The sequence below is a fragment of the Lepidochelys kempii genome, chromosome 1, assembly GCF_965140265.1.
Source record: "Lepidochelys kempii isolate rLepKem1 chromosome 1, rLepKem1.hap2, whole genome shotgun sequence".
Lineage (NCBI taxonomy): Eukaryota > Metazoa > Chordata > Testudines > Cheloniidae > Lepidochelys > Lepidochelys kempii.
In genome coordinates this window covers 239,085,365-239,103,188 of record NC_133256.1, presented here as the reverse complement: position 1 = coordinate 239,103,188, position 17,824 = coordinate 239,085,365, and the positions used below count along the sequence as shown (strand labels likewise).

General features: G+C 44.0%; 1 protein-coding gene across 10 annotated transcripts in view; it reads right to left on the bottom strand.

The window, feature by feature from the left end:
- Positions 1-17,824, bottom strand: part of MICAL3 (microtubule associated monooxygenase, calponin and LIM domain containing 3) — a 243,358-nt gene that overhangs the window by 124,554 nt on the left and 100,980 nt on the right. For 8 of the 10 annotated variants that reach the window (XR_012155812.1, XM_073319717.1, XM_073319728.1 and 5 more), the window contains exons 9-13: positions 17,407-17,522; positions 11,657-11,783; positions 10,039-10,132; positions 8,539-8,686; positions 6,835-7,031 (exon numbers count right to left, since the gene is read on the bottom strand). Coding sequence is in view for 9 of the 10 variants with exons in the window: in XM_073319717.1 (XP_073175818.1) it covers positions 6,835-7,031; positions 8,539-8,686; positions 10,039-10,132; positions 11,657-11,783; positions 17,407-17,522 (682 nt within the window). In the remaining variant the exon portion in view is untranslated. Of the gene's footprint in view, positions 1-6,834; positions 7,032-8,538; positions 8,687-10,038; positions 10,133-11,656; positions 11,784-15,204; positions 15,264-15,510; positions 15,690-17,406; positions 17,523-17,824 lie in introns of those variants that run through there. The other 2 variants (XM_073319741.1, XM_073319752.1) reach the window with 2 other exon arrangements.

The window sequence follows — 17,824 nt, the reverse complement described above, 5'->3', positions numbered from 1 at the left end:
TTCCACTAACCTGGAGTTATATACAAAGTCCAGGCATTGTAACAATAAATATAAAGCTCTGTCAGAGCTTCTAAAATTAACTACTAAATGACTGCTGGCTAGGACCTTCACACTAGCAATGACAGAGCAACCCTCAGCAGGAGCAAGAGAGCAAGGAAGTTGTTTAATAATTATGAAGTGAGTTTAGTACCAGTGAAAGATGCTGGACTGACAGTCCGAGGCTGAAGCCCTGTTCATCCACCTACCAGGCACAACAAAAGCAGCACCCGTGCAAGCTTTTTACACACAGACCTGTTGTCTGCCTTTTCATGGGTGAGATGGTAGCTTAGTTTGTGCTTATTAAACCCTTGCACTGGTTCCTAATGCTGCTAGAAGGGTGCCTGTTAGCACCAAGGAAGACAGCAATTTTTATGGTGGCCTCAAAAAGGGTACGTCTACACTGCAGCTGGTTGCCCAGGTAGCCAGAATCCATTCATGCTAGCGCGCTATAAAGAACAGAGCGGAGGTTGTGATATGGGCGATAGCTCAGGTTAGCCATCTGAGCTTGGAGCCAGGGGGTCGAGTGGGCTTCGACTTGGGTGGCTAGCCCGAGCCACCACCTGTGCCACATCATCTGCATTGCTATTCTTAGCATGCTAGCTCAAGTGGAGACAGCATGAATTTGTCTATCCAGGCTGGGAGGCACAGTCCCAGCTGCAGTGTAGACATACCCAGAGTAACTAGCATGAGTTCTTGTAGGAGGAAAGCAGACTAGGAGAGGTTACTCACTTTGTGCAGTAACTGAGGATTTTTGAGATGCATGTCTCTATGAATGCTCCACTTAAAGTGCGGATGTGCCCCATGCACCTTCGACTGGAGATTTTTAGCAGCAGTGCTTGTTTGGTCCAGGCATGTGCCTTAGCTATCCTCATGCTCCATACCAGGGACATATAGGGCTGTGATGGACAAACCACTCTCAGTTCCTTCTCTACCACTCAGTCCCATGAAAACAGGACTCCAAAGCAGAGGGAAAGGACGACGGATAGTGGAGCACCCACGGGGACACGTCTTGATGAACCTCCTTCTTTGAGTAGTGTCCATATGGGTGCTTTGCGTGAGGCGACTACCCTCTGAAGGATGTGGGATCTTCAGAATCCAGTCTGGAACTGTTTGCAGAACTGAAGGTAGTGCATGTCTCTGGAACACATGCTAAGGCACAGTGTCTTGAAAAAGTGTGAATTGAAGCCTATGTAGCAACTTTGCAGATTTCCGTTACTGGAACTTCTTTCAGTAGGGCAACAGATGTGGAGTGAGAGCTGGTAGAATGAGCTATGACCCTAGGAGGGCACAGCACACTACAAGCTGCAGAGCAGGAGAGGATGCAATCCACAACCCACTTAGAAAGTCTCTGGGTAGACAGTAGTGTTCCTCTACTCTGTCCACAATAGACACAAATAGCCTCAGAGAAACAAAAAATTTAGTCCTGTCCAAATAATATGCTAGTACTCTCCTAACATCCAGGGGGTGAGGGGCAAAATCTTCCCTAGTCTGATGAGATTTTGGGTAGAAAGCCAGCAGATGAATTGTGCGATTGATATCAAGGTCCAAGACAACTATGGATAAGAACTGCAGGTGTGGTTAGAAGGATACCTTATCCCTAAAGAAAGCAGTTGTGTGTGGAAGAGGGTCAACCATTAAATCCCCTAATTCACCAACTCTTCTAGAAGAGGTAATTGCCACTAAAAAGGTGGTTTTCATGGAAAGGTATAAAAGGGTACAAGTAGGTAGTGGATCCAAGAGAGGTTTCATCAGTGAATTAAGAACTAGATTCAAGTCCCAAGTTGGACTGGGCTCTCAAACATTTGGGAAGAGTTTGAATAACTCACTGATGAATCTGGAAGTTGAAGTGTCAGCAAGTACTGAGAAACCTTCCAGAGGAGAATACAATGCTGTGACAGCTGCCAGGTGAACATTGATGGAGCTCAAAAAAAAAAAAAAAAAAAAAAAAAAAAAAAACCAAAAAAACCCTCTTTGCTTCAGAGTGAAAAGGTATTCTAGAACCTCTGAAATAGTAGAGTTAACACAAGAGAGCAGACAGCAAATACACCAACGGTAATATCTTCTCCATTTCTGAAGGTAAGTGTTCCTGGTGAATTCCTTTCTACTGTTCAATAGGACTTCTTGAACCACTCTGGAACAGGAGAGTTCTAACTCTGAGAGCCATCCAGGAACCTGTCCCTGAGAATGTTCAAGTTGTGAGGGACAAACGTTCCTCAAATCCTGAGTGAAAAGGTAGGGTGTGAGCAGTAGATTGATGGTCAGTTGGAAAGAGAGGTAAAGTAGGTAAGGAAACCCCACCTGTCCTGGCCAGATAGGTGTGATCAAGATTACCGTGGCTATGTCCTGTCTGATCTTGTTTAGAATTCTGAGAATTAGCAGCATTGGAATGAAGGTATATAGAAGACTTCTCGGCTGAGAGAGGAGAAAGTTGTCTTCCAGATAATGGCAAGCAAACAAAACCTCCATTAGAGCAGAACTCTGCATGTTTCTGGTTGACAGTGATGGCAAAAAGGTCTATGTGACAGTGGAAGGAGGATGGTTGAAAGGAACCTCTGAGCACACTGTCTGGATTCTTCCACTAGTTGAGAGAGATTAGTACACGACTGGGAATAGACAGTAATTTGTTCAGACCATCTCTGTTGCAGGTATAAAAACTGTCCTGAGCCAGGCTTAGAAGCAGTGTGGTTGTAAAAGGGGGTGTAACGTGATGAAGGTACATGGTGCCATGTGCCCAAAGAGCTGCAGGCATGATCTGGTGGTAGCCTGTGGGACCACTTGAAGTTGTGCAATTAAATGCATCAGACTAAGAAATCTGCTTCCTGGCAGGTAGGATCTGGATGCCATGGCACTGAGAGTGGCCTCTATAAACTCCATCTGCTGTAGAGGTAGGAGACAAAACTTTGCAGTATTGAGCTGAAGGCTGAGTATGTGAAAGAGACATAGCCCCCTTGTCACTGTTTGAATTTCCATGTAGAAATGCCGTTTTAAAAGCCAATTGTCCAGGTACGGGAAGACAATTACTCCCCATTAGTGAAGCTGTATGGCAACTAGCTACCAACAGAACTTCTGTCAACTCTCTACAGGAGTGAAGGCCTCTGTACTGATAATGGTCCTGATATATGACAAATCATAGGCATCTCTTGCGAGGGGGACACATTGTGACATGAAGGTATGTATCTTGAAGGTCAAGGTTGCAAAATATTCTCCTGGCTCCAGGGATGGAACAATAGCTGCGAGCATTACCATCTTGAATTTCTGTATCTTGACAAAGGTATTCAGCATCCTGAGATCTATAATTGGCCTCCACTTGTCCTTCTTTTTGGGAATGAGGAAGTACTTGAAGTAAAATCCGCTTCCTCTGTACTGAGTGGGAACTGGTTCCATGGGTCCTAAGTGGAGGGGGAGAGAGCCTTTTGTCTTAAGAGCAGCTTGTGAGATGCACCCTGAAAAGAGATGGAAAAGGAGGGTGGTAGGGAGATATGGAGTGAAAATGGATCAAGTAGCCAATGTAAACCTCCAAGACTCATCTGTCAAAGGTAATCTGCTCCCATGAGCTGCAGAAATGGAAGAGATGATCCCCCAAAATTGGGAGGATGCAGTGGGCAGGGTGGTACAACATCAGATACAGATCATAGGGGCATAGGTGGCTCTTGACCGAGGCATCAAAACAAACACTTTGTAGATGACGTCTGCTGTGTTGATCCAGGTGCAGTGATGGAGAACTTTCCTCTCTGCATTCTGAGTTACTTTTTAAGTGGCTGCAATGCTCTATGGTAGGTGGGAAACTGGGCTGGGCAGGATCTCTGAGTTTGAGAGAGACTAAATCTCTGCTTATTTGTAGGAGTACACACTCCCAGCGAACAAAGGATTGCCCTGGCGTCCTTCAGCGAATATAGGGAGCCAGCAGTGGATTCGCTGAATAATCTGAGACCGAAGGGTAGGTCCTTTATGTGTTCTGGACTTTGTGCGGAAAACCTATGGACTGTACCCACAGGGCTCAATGCATGACTACAACTGTGGAGACAGAGCAGGCTGCTGTGTCAAAAGGATTAGCAGAAGTTTGCAAAGTTGTCCTTGCAAGAAGCTGTCCCTCTGCAATAAGGGCCTGAAATTGTTCCTTCTGCTCTTGTGGGAGGTGTTCAATAAAGAATTAAATTTTAAACAGTTAATATGATTATGGTGCCAGAATCACCTGGTAATTAGCAATTCTGAATTGCAAGGTGGCAAATAAGTGTCTTTTGACCAAAAAGATCCAAGAGCTTTTGGTCTTTATCAAGTGGTGTAGTCTTAGAATGGTATTGTCTGTTGTGTACATTTACTGTATCCATAACTAGGGAGTTGGGGCAGGATGGGAAAATAATAATTCTGAATCTCTAGCTGTAATGTACTACTTTGTGTCTGCCCTCTTCGCTTGGCTGTGGTGGGGATCTGCCAATTGGCCTTGGCAGTTCCTAACGAGGTCCTAACTACCTGTACTGAAGATGTTGTGTGAAGAATGTCCAGCAACTTATGCTGAGTCTCTTGGACTTCTTCCAATGGGATATGAAGAGTGCCTGCCACACTCTTCATCAAATCCTGAAATTGTTTGAAGTCATCTACCATAAATGGAGAGGGCAAAACAACAACTTCATCCAGGGAGGAGGAGGAAATATTTGTCTGTGGGGTAGCCTGCTCATTAGCTCTCCTTTCTTGCTCCTCAAATATCTCCTCCTGCGTGGGGATTGCTGTGGGGGAATGGACAGAATCTGACAGTGCTGATGCTGGCATTCCCCTGATTACACCAAGGAGGGTGCTGACAGGCCGAGATCATTACAGCCTTGATGTATCCCTTGATGGAGCAGGTTCAGGAGACGGTGGTCTAGGCAGGTAATTAGGAGAGTCCTGAACAGAAATGTAAGAGCCTGAAGAGCTCCTATCTGCATAATCAAATGGAGGAGTAGATGAAAGAGTTGTAAATTTGTCTCGCTGTAAGCATGGGCACCAGGGAATCAGGCAGTACCAGTGATAGCAAAGTACCAGAGACAGCAGAGGTTGTGGTATTTGGGGTCTGACTAAGCTCAATAAAGGAGACTCCAGTTGATTGGAGACAAACAAATCCCTGGAAAACCTGAACTTCTGTGGTACTGGGTGCAGTTGTGTGGGAACCTGGTGGGCTGCAGACACAGAGGCCTTCAGTACCAAGGAAGGTGCACGAGGCACCAACATGCTGAACCGTCAGTTGAGGTATCAAAGATGCTGTCAATGCTGCAGAAGGTAATGAATTCTTTAGTGCAGTTTCCCTGGAATCTTTAACAGCTTGTTCATGTTTCGATGGTACCAAAAGCTTCAGTACTGATCGGTAGATACCATGTGATTTAGACAAGCTTGAGGACTGATTTTTAGAGCTCTTGGTACTGAGACTGCTTGAAGCCTTCACAGAAATCTTTGAGAGGTGCAGAGTCTTTGATACAGCATCTCTTAAAAGTGGATCTCTTAAAAGTATATTCTTTCTGAGTAGACTTAGAACTCCTCTTGGTGGAAATCTTTTCCATGCTGCTTGCAAGTCTCCCTGAGGCTGATGGGGCACTATGGCTATTTGGAGGCTGCTGTACGAGGTAGGGGTCTCTGGGCCTGTATCCAAAGCTGGACAAAAGGAGTACTTCATCATAAGGAAACAAAGTTTAATCTCCCTATCTCTCAGGGTGGCCCTTAAAACTCATACAGATTTTGCACTTTGAGGGCACGTGCCCTGAGGCAGTGGGTACAGCAGGAATGGCTGTCATTAACTGGGAAGGACTCCTGGCAAGTGAGACATTTGAAGCCTGGGAACGTAGATAAAAACACCAGTCTTCTTCAAAACGGAGAAGTGGGGGGGATTACCCTACACAGAGGGTGGGGGTGGAGGTAGGAGGCAAAAGCCTCAGCCAAACAGGAAAAAGGAATCCCCCCCCCCAAAAAAACCCATACCAACTAAATAAATAAAGAATTAGAAAAACAACAACTACAATTAGAAAAATAAAAGATTAAATAGTCACGAGTAAGCCTACGTTTTAGTCACGGGTATTTTTAATTAAGGTCACGGACAGGACACGGGCAATAAACAAAAATTTACTATACACCCCTAACTAAAACTTGGGTGGGGGTGCCACGGGTACTGGGGAGGGGGCAGTGGTGCACGGCCAGGGACCCCCGTTGGTGCTGGGGAGGGGCGGGGGGTTGGCAGACTCCCTACCCACCTCCGCATGTTGCTGCAGCTCCTAGATGGCGGAGGGGCCAGGAAGCTCCGTGCACTGCTCTCTCCACAAATGCTGGCTGCACAGCTCCCATTGGCTGGGAACCAGAGCTCCCAGGTCCCTCCACCTAGGAGAAGCTTCAGTGCCATGCTAGGGATCCCCACCCCAGCCTGAGCCCTCTCCCACACACCCAAACTGCTGCTGCTGACCCAGGGCCTGCCCGGCTCGGGCAGCTGCTGAGCCACCACCGGCCACTGCAGAAGTCATGGAATCAGTGACTTCTGTGACAGACTCACAGCCTTAGTCATGAGTAGGCAGATAACCGTGAGCATTACGAACACTCCGTCTCTGGCCAAAGTGGTTGAGAAAGAACTGAGAATGCTTTGTCTGTTGCAACTCTTGGTGTGAGGCATGAGTGTAGCTAGGGTGCATGTCTAGACCAAATGAGCACTGCTGCCAAAAGTCTTCAATTGAAAGCACATGCGCACTGGAAGTGGACATCGTGGTAGGGACACGATGCACAGAAGAACATGAATACTGCCACCATCACCAAAATTTAACACACTTGTTCCAAGTCCCTTACCACTGGAAGGAATGGAATCCTTGAACATCTCATAGAACTGTGTGAGGTACATCACCATGGACAACTTGTCTGGCTCCCCAACAGATGCCATGTCCTTTCCAGTCATGATAGGAGAGATTCCAAACTCCTTTTCAGCAATGTCAAATGCCAGCTGGTTATTCTTCTCCACATTACGTTCATCCAGAGAATCAAAGTCTCTACAAGGGGGAGAAGAGAAAAGCATTGAGGTAAGCAGGGGCAGTCTTCTAAAAATATTTTCAGAGACAGTCCTCTCCAGCGGCAACATTGAAACTGCAGAGTGCCCCCCTTCTTTCAATAATTCTGCCATCATACTTTTCATGTTACAGTGATTATGTTACTCTGCCTGTTAATGATGAACTGTGAAACAGATGCATTGTTTTGTCCATTCACTGCCCTGCCTTATTATCTCTAAAGATGACCTAAACTTCTCTTCATAGAGGATTTTTTGCTTTTATTATTATTACATCTTCACTTCCCTCTTTGCTGCAGTATTCTCCGAAGAGGCAGACTCTTGTTCCCGTTACTTGGAAGCACATCAAGTTGTCCTTCAGATCACCATTTCTCTTGATTGATCCATATACAGATCTCACATCTTTCCCTCTCCAGTGCGATTTTCCTACACTTTTACAATAGTCAATGCTGTACTTCCACTTCTGCCCAATTTGTAAGGCTTTTTAAACATGGTGCCTCAGACTGAGTATAGAATTCTAACCAGCGACCCACAGAATGGAATGTTTACATCGTTACTTTGCTTGCTTTACATTTCTTTTAAATACACCTTCAGCATGTTGCATTACAGTATTTATCTTTAATAATGTCCCATGGCAAACCTGAAATCATTTTAGACTTTCATTATAATAATATCACCTACCTTTTATATAGCACTTTTCATGAATAGATCTCCAAGCCCTTTACAAAGGAGGCCCGTATCATAATCCCCTATTTACAGATGGGGAAACTGAGGCAGAGGGAGGGGAAGTGACTTGCCCAAGCCACCCAGCAGTCCAGTAGCAGAGCAGAGCAGAACCCAGGTCTCCTGAATCACAGTCCAGCACTCCACCCACTAGGCCACAGTCTTCACTATGGAACTTCTGCCTTGCCAATATTTTCCCATTCTAGGATTTGTGCACTTTTTTATATTGCTCTCCACACTACTAGCTGGAATGGCTTCTCCTACTTATTCACAGAACAGGTTACTGCACAAGCAGCAGGAGTGCAATCTTCCCTACACTGTGTCTATTCAGACCAGGAGACCCCTCCTCTCGGATTGAAAATTTAAAAGCCATCTGAAGAAGCTACTAACAAGGGGGCTATTTATAAAGGCGATGTGGACATTTGTCTGCCATGAATTAAACTGAAGCCATCAACTATTTCTAACTAATCGCACATAGACAGTAATGAGTTTTAGTCACTAACAACTTGGAACAGATAGAAGATAAAATTATGGTGCATGTAGCCTGGTACTCACCAAGCCATTATAACCCTCTCCCCCACAGATGAATTGCTCTAGACTTTACTGAATCTAGTTTAATTGACTTCAGTCCTTTCCCCCCACATATCACAACCGTACTGTATTTTAACACTATTCTCTAAACAATTTGCAAACCCCCTCATATATTGGTTGCTAATCTGACTAACAGTCTCTCCAGTCACTGTGTTCTAGTCAAGCAATCAATCACTTACATCAAGTCAGGACGGTATCTGTGGATAATAGCACACAAGGCTAGGCCACTCTTCCATGACATTGTGAGATCTGTTACATTCACACCAGCATACCCATCAGTCTGCCTTTGGCACCAACCAAGCAATTTACTGGAACGAGCTACAGACTCTGAAACAAACATAACATTTTTAGTCAACTGTAATGTATTAATCTTTCACTCATGAGAATTCCAAGTACATCTCAAGAAGTATATATTTATAGGGATCACTCACCCATTGAAATGCAGCCACCTCTGGGGTGAAACAGCATGTTTTCTGCATCAGGAACACTATACAACAGTTTTTTGGGGGGAGGAAGTGACTAATAATGTGATACATAGTTCACACTGGAGGGAGAATTTTAGTTTGCTAAAAAGTAATTACCCAAGCTGTAATTTGGACAGATCACCCTGGCTCTTGTGAATATCCCAGGAAATTTTAAATGGCCAAAAGTGGTCAAGGTCTTGATTTAAGTCAGATCCAAAAGATAGCATTCCTTGTAGCACAGTGCTCCCTAATCCCCTGGTATATTGTTTCAGATAGAAGAACTCTCAACACCTTTCTGCAACAGTTGCATTTACTTTGAAGGTCTTTCATCAAATCACTGACCATCCTGACCTTGTTTAGCTATGAGATGTGACAAGATTATAGCCAAGGGTGGCATCATTGCAGGCCAAAGAACAAATCAGAAGACTCTACGCAACTGTACACCAGTGGGAGGAAGGTACAGTAACAAAACAGGCAGACTTAAATGAAACAGTATTCCAAGAGACACCAAAAACACCACTCAGACATCCAAAGGCGTAATATGGCTGGGAAAGGTTCATCAAACCTTGGGTTATGGTTTGACCAGACAACTATTCCAATTCTTAGTGTAAGGCATTTAATTCCTAGAATACATGCCGTGCACTGGCTCAGTAATTAGACTCCATAATGCTAAGATAGGGGACCCTATAGCAGTGATTCCCTTACGACAAGTAGAGCTGCTATATTACGAGGAAAATTCAAGTAAAGTAATTGATTTATTTAGTCAAACTAAGAGATAAGATTTCAAAAAGGAGAAAGCTTGAGTGTGGATGGGAATCTACAAAAAAAGACTTCTCTTTTTCCCCTTCATTTTCTACTTTTCCATTATTATTTTTATCTGTACTTAAGAGTTTTTGGCTTCACTGCCAAATCAAGTAGAGGGCTGGTTTTTCACACTTGAAATAAGGATTCCACTACAGGATCAAGGAGGTGACCAAAAATCCTTTTGGAAACAAATGTTTAGAAATCTGGAAGTACACTGTAATAAGGGAAATTGAGGTAAAGCTAACATGTTTAAGTTTAATTATGTTTGAAAGTTTAATTGCATTTGAAAAGTCAAGCTTCTGAGCCAAGAATTAATGAGACACTTTTCGAAACAGAAGGGGACCTCTCTGTACATCTGATGCACTGACCCAGCTCTGGAAGAGCACAACGAAGTGAAAAGCTGGGACTCACCATTCCGGGTCAGCTTTGGTGTCCTGGAGTTCACCAAGTTCTCTATTTCCAGGTGAATGTCTTTCAGGTCTCCTGTATCATACAAGTGGCGCACCTGTAAGGATGCCAAAGGGTTAAAAATGGCCAAAAAGAATAGTCTCTCTCATCAAAAGCCAATATGGCAGGAGAAGTCTCCTCAGGCCAGAACTACTGCCCTGGCACACTAAACTCCCTTTCTAAAAACAAGCCACATGCACACACAAGGAACATGGCCCCCTTAAGCCAAGAAGGGGATGATTATATAAAAAGTTATTTTATGACATGTTCGTAGGGTGACCAGATGTCCCGATTTTATAGGGACAGTCCTGATATTTTTCTTACATAGGCTCCTAGTACCCCCCACCCCTGTCCCAATTTTTCATACTTGCTATCTGGTCACCTACACGTTTCGCACAGTAGACAATTCCCAAAAACCACAGAACCCCAAGCAACAGCTCTTAATATACATCCAGTGGCTGCACGTTGGTGCCTATACTGAGATAGAGGCTAAATTATTATAAAGGAAATACAAAAAAATATATTGTCAGCATGGCTGAAACTGCCAAAATTCAGAGAAGTTCAGAGCTACAACTGACATGACTGTGAACACTGTTTAGAGACTTCTACAATATCTAGTCAAAAGGGACATGGGTACAGTACAGTGGTTTAAGCCTGATGGATATTTCTGGTTTTTGCCACTGTCAATTCCCTAAATACTCAGAGGCATGGGGTTCTCAACCTTTTTTGAATCAAATCCCCCCTTAACCTTTTTTTTTTAAAAATAAACTTGGATTCCCTGCCCTCTCCCACCCCCTGGTCCCCTTTAAAATAGAGAGAAGGATTCTGCCACCTAGCCAGAGACGTTGGAGAGTGTGCCCACCCTTCACTCAACTTGGACAGTGGCTCGTGTCCCAGGGACTGGGCCTGGTAGGGTGCTGCCTGGCACTATGAGCGCAAGCCAATCCAGCACTCACCTGGAGTGCAGACAGGGAACAGTTCCTGGCACTGGAGGGCGGGGAAGGGTAGGGTGCCCTCTAGCACTATGCATGCACACAGCATACAGGACACTGGAGTGCAGGGTAGGGTGATGCCTGGCACTATGAGCATAGGCAGCATAGAGGGCACTGAGATGCAAGCAATGGTGGCTCCTGTCCCACAGGGCAGGGCCTGGCTCTATCCTGGCCCAGTGTGGAGGGGGAGAGGGGAAGGTGTTGGAGAGCAAGCCCACCACACACCCAGCCGCTCTTGTCATGCAGGCCTGGGCTCAGCTTCCTGCTCTGGCCTGCTCACTCTCACTGTTCGGAGGAGCTCCCCACAGCATGATGTATGCATCTGTGCGCAGGTGAGGCCCTCTCCCCACCAAACACTACCCCCTTCCGGCCATGGCAATGCCACTTGGAAGGGTGGCTAGGCCAAACTTGAGCATCATGACAGAGCAGTGGGGGGCCAAATGTGAGTGAGTGGCATTGCAACCTGGCATTTGTTTATGGCTCGCTGTGCTGTCCCCCCCCACCCCCAGTTGAGAACCTCTAATACAGACCAATGGCTACACGAAGAGGACACAGATCCCATGCTGTCAAAGGAATTGCCAGCCAGTTACCTGGTTTGGCCGCAGGAAGTTGACGTTGATATTGGGATACCGGGTGACAGGATCGATGCTGTACTGGCTGAAGTTTTTACTCACATTCTCAGGGGTGGTCTGAGGCAGCAGCCTGTAAATGCTTTCCCTGAGGGAAAAATACTAATGTCATAAGAGCAAGTAGGAGAAAGAGATACATCACCACTACCACCACCTTCAAAGTCAAGGCCCTCATGAACTCTGAGGTTAGGTTCCAGAGTAGCAGCCATGTTAGGCTGTATTCGCAAAAAGAACAGGAGGACTTGTGGCACCTTAGAGACGAACAAATTTATTTGAGCATGAGCTTTCGTGAGCTACAGCTCACTTCATCAGATGCATTGAAGTAGCTCACGAAAGCTTATGCTCAAATTTGTTCGTCTCTAAGGTGCCACAAGTACTCCTTTTCTTTCTGAGGGTTAGAACACTCAAATTCGCAAACCTACCCCTTCAGATATGAAACAAAATTCAGTACTTAAGCATCTAAACCATTTATATTTTAATTCAGCAGGAATCAGGAAGGTGGGAAGAATAGAATGAGACGGACAATGCTGAAAATATACTGCCATTATATAAATCAATAGTATGCCTTCGCCTGGAATTCTGTTTTCAGTTCTGATCACCCCATCTCAAAAGAGACAATAGAAATAAAGGACAGGTTCAGAGTAGCAGCTGCGTTAGTCTGTATTCGCAAAAAGAAAAGGAGTACTTGTGGCACCTTAGAGACGAACAAATTTATTTGAGCATAAGCTTTTGTGAGCTACAGCTCACTTCATTGGATGCATTCAGTGGAAAATACAGTGGGGAGATTTATATACATAGAGAACATGAAACAACGGGTGTTACCATACACACTGTAACGAGAGTGATCACTTAAGGTGAGCTATTACCAGCGGGGGGGGGGGGGGGAGAGAAAAACCTTTTGTAGTGATAATGAAGGTGGGCCATTTCCAGCAGTTGACAAGAATGTCTGAGGAACAATGGGGGGTGGGGGAATAAACATGGGGAAATAGTTTTACTTTGTGTAATGACCAATCCACTCCCAGTCTCTTTTCAACTTCAGGAGAAGTTAATTGTACCCCGTTTGCAAATTAATTCCAATTCAGCAGTCTCTCCTTGGAGTCTGTTTTTGAAGTTTTTTTTGTTGAAGAATTGCAACTTTTAGGTCTGTAATCGAGTGACCAAAGAGATTGAAGTGTTCTCCATCTGTTTTTTGAATGTTATAATTCTTGACATCTGATTTGTGTCCATTTATTCTTTTACGTAGAGACTGTCCAGTTTGACCAATGTACACGGCAGAGGGGCATTGCTGGCACATGATGGCATATATCACATTGATAGATCCGCAGGTGAACGAACCTCTGATAGTGTGGCTGATGTGATTAGGCCCTATGATGGTGTCCCCTGAATAGATATGTGGACACAGTTGGCAACGGGCTTTGTTGCAAGGATAGGTTCCTGGGTTAGTGGTTCTGTTGCGTGGTGTGTGGTTACTGGTGAGTATTTGCTTCAGGTTGGGGGGCTGTCTGTAAGCAAGGACTGGCCTATCTCCCAAGATCTGTGAGAGTGATGGGTCATCCTTCAGGAGAGGTTGTAGATCCTTGATGATGCATTGGAGAGGTTTTAGTTGGGGGCTGAAGGTGATGGCTAGTGGCGTTCTGTTATTTTCTTTGTTGGGCCTGTCCTGTAGTAGGTGACTTCTGGGTACTCTTCGGGCTCTGTCAGTCTGTTTCTTCACTTCAGCAGGTGGATATTGTAGTTGTAAGAATGCTTGCTTGAGATCTTGTCGGTGTTTGTCTCTGTCTGTGGTGTGGTCTGGATGAAAGCTGGAGGCATGCAGGTAGGAATAGCGGTCAGTAGGTTTCCAGTATAGGGTGGTGTTTATGTGACCATCACTTATTAGCACGATAGTGTCCAGGAAGTGGATGACATCTTGTGCTACATTGAGGACATCTTCATCATCTGGACCCATGGAAAAGAAGCCCTTGAGGAATTCCACCATGATTTCAACAACTTCCATCCCACCATCAACCTCAGCCTGGACCCGTCCACACAAGAGATCCACCCTATACTGGCAACCTACTGACCGCTATGCCTACCTACATGCCTCCAGCTTTCATCCAGACCACACCACACGATCCATTGTCTACAGCCAAGCTCTACGATACAACCGCATTTGCTCCAACCCCTCAGACAGAGACAAACACCTACAAGATCTCTATCAAGCATTCTTACAACTACAATACCCACCTTCTGAAGTGAAGAAACAGATTGACAGAGCCAGAAGTGTACCCAGAAGTCACCTACTACAGGACAGGCCCAACAAAGAAAATAACAGAACGCCACTAGCCGTCACCTTCAGCCCCCAACTAAAACCTCTCCGATGCATCATCAAGGATCTACAACCTATCCTGAAGGACGACCCATCACTTTCACAGATCTTGGGAAACAGCCCCCCAACCTGAAGCAAATACTCACCAGCAACCACACACCACACAACAGAATCACTAACCCAGGAACCTATCCTTGCAACAAGGCACGTTGCCAACTGTGTCCACATATCTATTCAGGGGACACCATCATAGGGCCTAATCACATCAGCCACACTATCAGAGGCTCGTTCACCTGCACATCTACCAATGTGATATATGCCATCATGTGCCAGCAATGCCCCTTTGCCATGTACACTGGCCAAACCAGACAGTCTCTACGTAAAAGAATAAATGGACACAAATCGGACGTCAAGAATTATAACATTCAAAAACCAGTTGGAGAACACTTCGATCTCGTTGGTCACTCGATTACAGACCTAAAAGTTGCAATTCTTCAACAAAAAACTTCAAAAACAGACTCCAAGGAGAGACTGCTGAATTGGAATTAATTTGCAAACTGGATACAATTAACTTAGGCTTGAATAGACACTGGGAGTGGATGGGTCATTACACAAAGTAAAACTATTTCCCCATGTTTATTCCCCCACCCCCACCAGTATGGTAACACCCATTGTTTCATGTTGTCTATGTATATAAAATCTCCCCACTGTATTTTCCATTGAATGCATCCAATGAAGTGAGCTGTGCTTATGCTCAAATAAATTTGTTTGTCTCTAAGGTACCACAAGTACTCCTTTTCTTTTTAATAGATAGAAGTAGTCCAGAAACAGACAAAAAAAATTATTAAATGCAAGGAGAGAATTCCGTATAAGTGCTAGGAATGATTGGGACATGATCGATAGAGAGGAGACTTGACAAAGGCATACAAAATAATAAATAATATGGACAAGTTAAATCATATGCTCCTATTTAATCTCTTGTAAGAAAGAACAAGATGACAGAATAAAATCAAAGCAGGCAAAATTAAAACTGAAAATGAAATTTTTTCCTCAGTGCATAATTAACTTGTGGAACTCACTGACACAAGGTGGTATTGATGTCAAGAGGTTAATTGTAATAAAAAAGTATTAAATATTTAATATGGATCATGAGAGCTTCTACAATTATATCAGATAGGATAAAAATATTAAGAATATAAACCTGTGAGAGGCTGGTTTATGCCATCTTTCAAACTGTCAGGGGTTACTAAGAAGCTTGTCCTGTGGATATGATGATATTCTATAACAAGAGTCAGCAAACTTTGGCACGCAGCCCATCGGGTAATCAGCTGGCGGGCCACCAGACATTTTGTTTACATTGACTGTCCACAGGCACGGCCACCTGCAGCTCCCAGTGGCCGCAGTTGGCTGTTCCCGGCCAATGGGAACTGCAGGAAGTGGTGCGGGCTGCAGGGACGTGCTGGCTGTCGCTTCCTGCAGTTCCCATTGGTTGGGAACAGTGAACCGCGGCCACTGAGAGCTGTGCAGGGGGCGGGAGGGCAGTGCCTGCAGACGGTCAACGTAAACAAAATGTCTCGCAGCCCGCCAGCGGATTACCCTGATGGGCCATGTGTTGAAAGCTGCCGACCCGTTCTATAATCATCCAGGATTTCTTTCAATTGGTTCTTGCCAATGTCAGACACAACACTAAATTAGAGGGACCCAGAGTGGACAAAATTCATGAGTTAATACACATGTTGCTAGTTTGGGAATTTCTTTCCATTTTATAGTCAAATTGTTAAAGTGGACATTTTGCACCTATTCCTTTAATTAGTTTCCTAATTAATTTCCTATTAATTGTTAGTAGAAATTCAGATTTAACAGAGGTTTTTCTACTAAATTTCATTTTTAAAACACTCATCTATGATGAAGACAAGTTCAGGGCCTCATTAACATCCTTACTGTGAGAACAGCACAAACTCAAGCACAAAATTGATAAGCTATATGCACAATCAACACCGCCATCTGAAATACCAAACTTCCACCTGTCAAGGAAGCTGAAATGGTTTGACCAAGCTGAACTCCTACATTGGGACCCTAAAGTCCTGTGTGTATTAAAAAAGTTCAAAATAATTTTGGATTGAAAGTCTACGGAATTTTTCATGGTCAAAATCAAAGCAATCTTTGAAGAAACTTTAATGACACTAACTCTTTCTTAATAAAGATAAAATTTTGGCCTCTGATACTACAAGCACTTACTCACATCATTAATTTTAACAACACGTGCATAAAGTTATGTACCTCTTTAAGTGATGTACCTCAACATAGCAGTTTTTTAAAAATTCAAATAAGATACCCTACCAACAGTGGAATTTTAAAAATGCTATAGTGATATTTAAAACCTCCAGCATTTATAATTTAGTTCATTATAAATTTTAATCTAACCAAGCAATTGCACAAGTTTTCAAATTAGTGTTACAATGCCTGAGCTTGATTTAAATCAGTGAGTTTTAGAGGGGTTTAGTTATTTTTTATTTTATTTTATTTTTTTAAAGAAAATCCAGTGATTTAAGTTATTCCACCCTGGATGGACCTCTTGTTTGATCTGTAAAGGCAATTCCTATGCTGTTATGTCACTTTGAACATACACACACACACAAATGAGAGAGAGAGAGAAATGCACAAGCAATAGATTCAATGTGAAAATAAGACCATGAATGTACAGGTCGAGTATGGAATTAAATATAGACCATTATCTCCAAATTAAGAAAAACAAAACAAAAAAAAAACCCCAAAACAGAAAAAATATTTACAAGGTAATTGGAATTAGCATCTATTTCTGTCTCCCGGCTATTTCAAAGGCATCTATCCCCTTGGCATCTAAGTCTTTCCTCACCTAGACTGCATAGTTAAGGCTTAGAGCACTAATCAGACTCACTTTCTCCACCCAATACAATCCCAGCAACCACCAAGAAAATATTTTCCTTTCCCTAATCTGCTTTTAGCCAACAGAGTGTAGCAACAACACACTTTGGTCGCTATTCTGTTCCTCTCTGAATAGATTCCACTGGACCTGTGGTGCCCAGAGCAGGCAAGTTACAGCAGAGCACCAGTGTGCATGTGTGTGATCCCGATCTTCACGTGGTGGTGCTTCTGGCCAGTTCCCTCACCTTCTTGGGAAAGCTTTCCCTTAATCAAACCACTCCAATGGGCAGCCTCCAGGAACATTAAAGACACAAGGTTTGCTCCCTCCACCCCACTCTGGGTGCACATCTGTAACAGGACAAGGAATTGGAGTGGATGGTCAGAAGAGTGAACCTTCTGAGCACAAATAACTTTTCCACCTACCTCTGCCCCCAAATCATTCTGTATTCAGATCAGAATTCACAATTAGACTCATTTCCCCACAATAACCCACCATTACCTCTCTGCGAGGACCTCCAAAGGGCTAGTTCCCTGAGACCAGCTTCGTACCATCCAAGCAGAATCCATGGCAGCCAGAAAGCCCCTGGCTATTCCAGTTCCCATCGGCCAGAATGGCTAGATGTAATAGGTCACCAAAAAAAAAAAAAAGAAAAGAAAAAGGACAGGGAAGGGGGAAGAAAAGGAAATTAAAAATGGTACCAAGAACATATTTAGAGGGCAGACTGCTAGGATATTATAACTCAGAGATTAACTTGAGACACTGGCTACCACTGGGCTAGTGGAGGCCAAATGCATGGTGAACTGGCTGTGAGTTAATCCACAGCTAGTGTTTCATTATTCCCTACAATGACTCATAGCCTGGAGCTGCTAAGAGCCTCTCTTAAAAAACAGATATTTCAAACTAACTATAATATGTT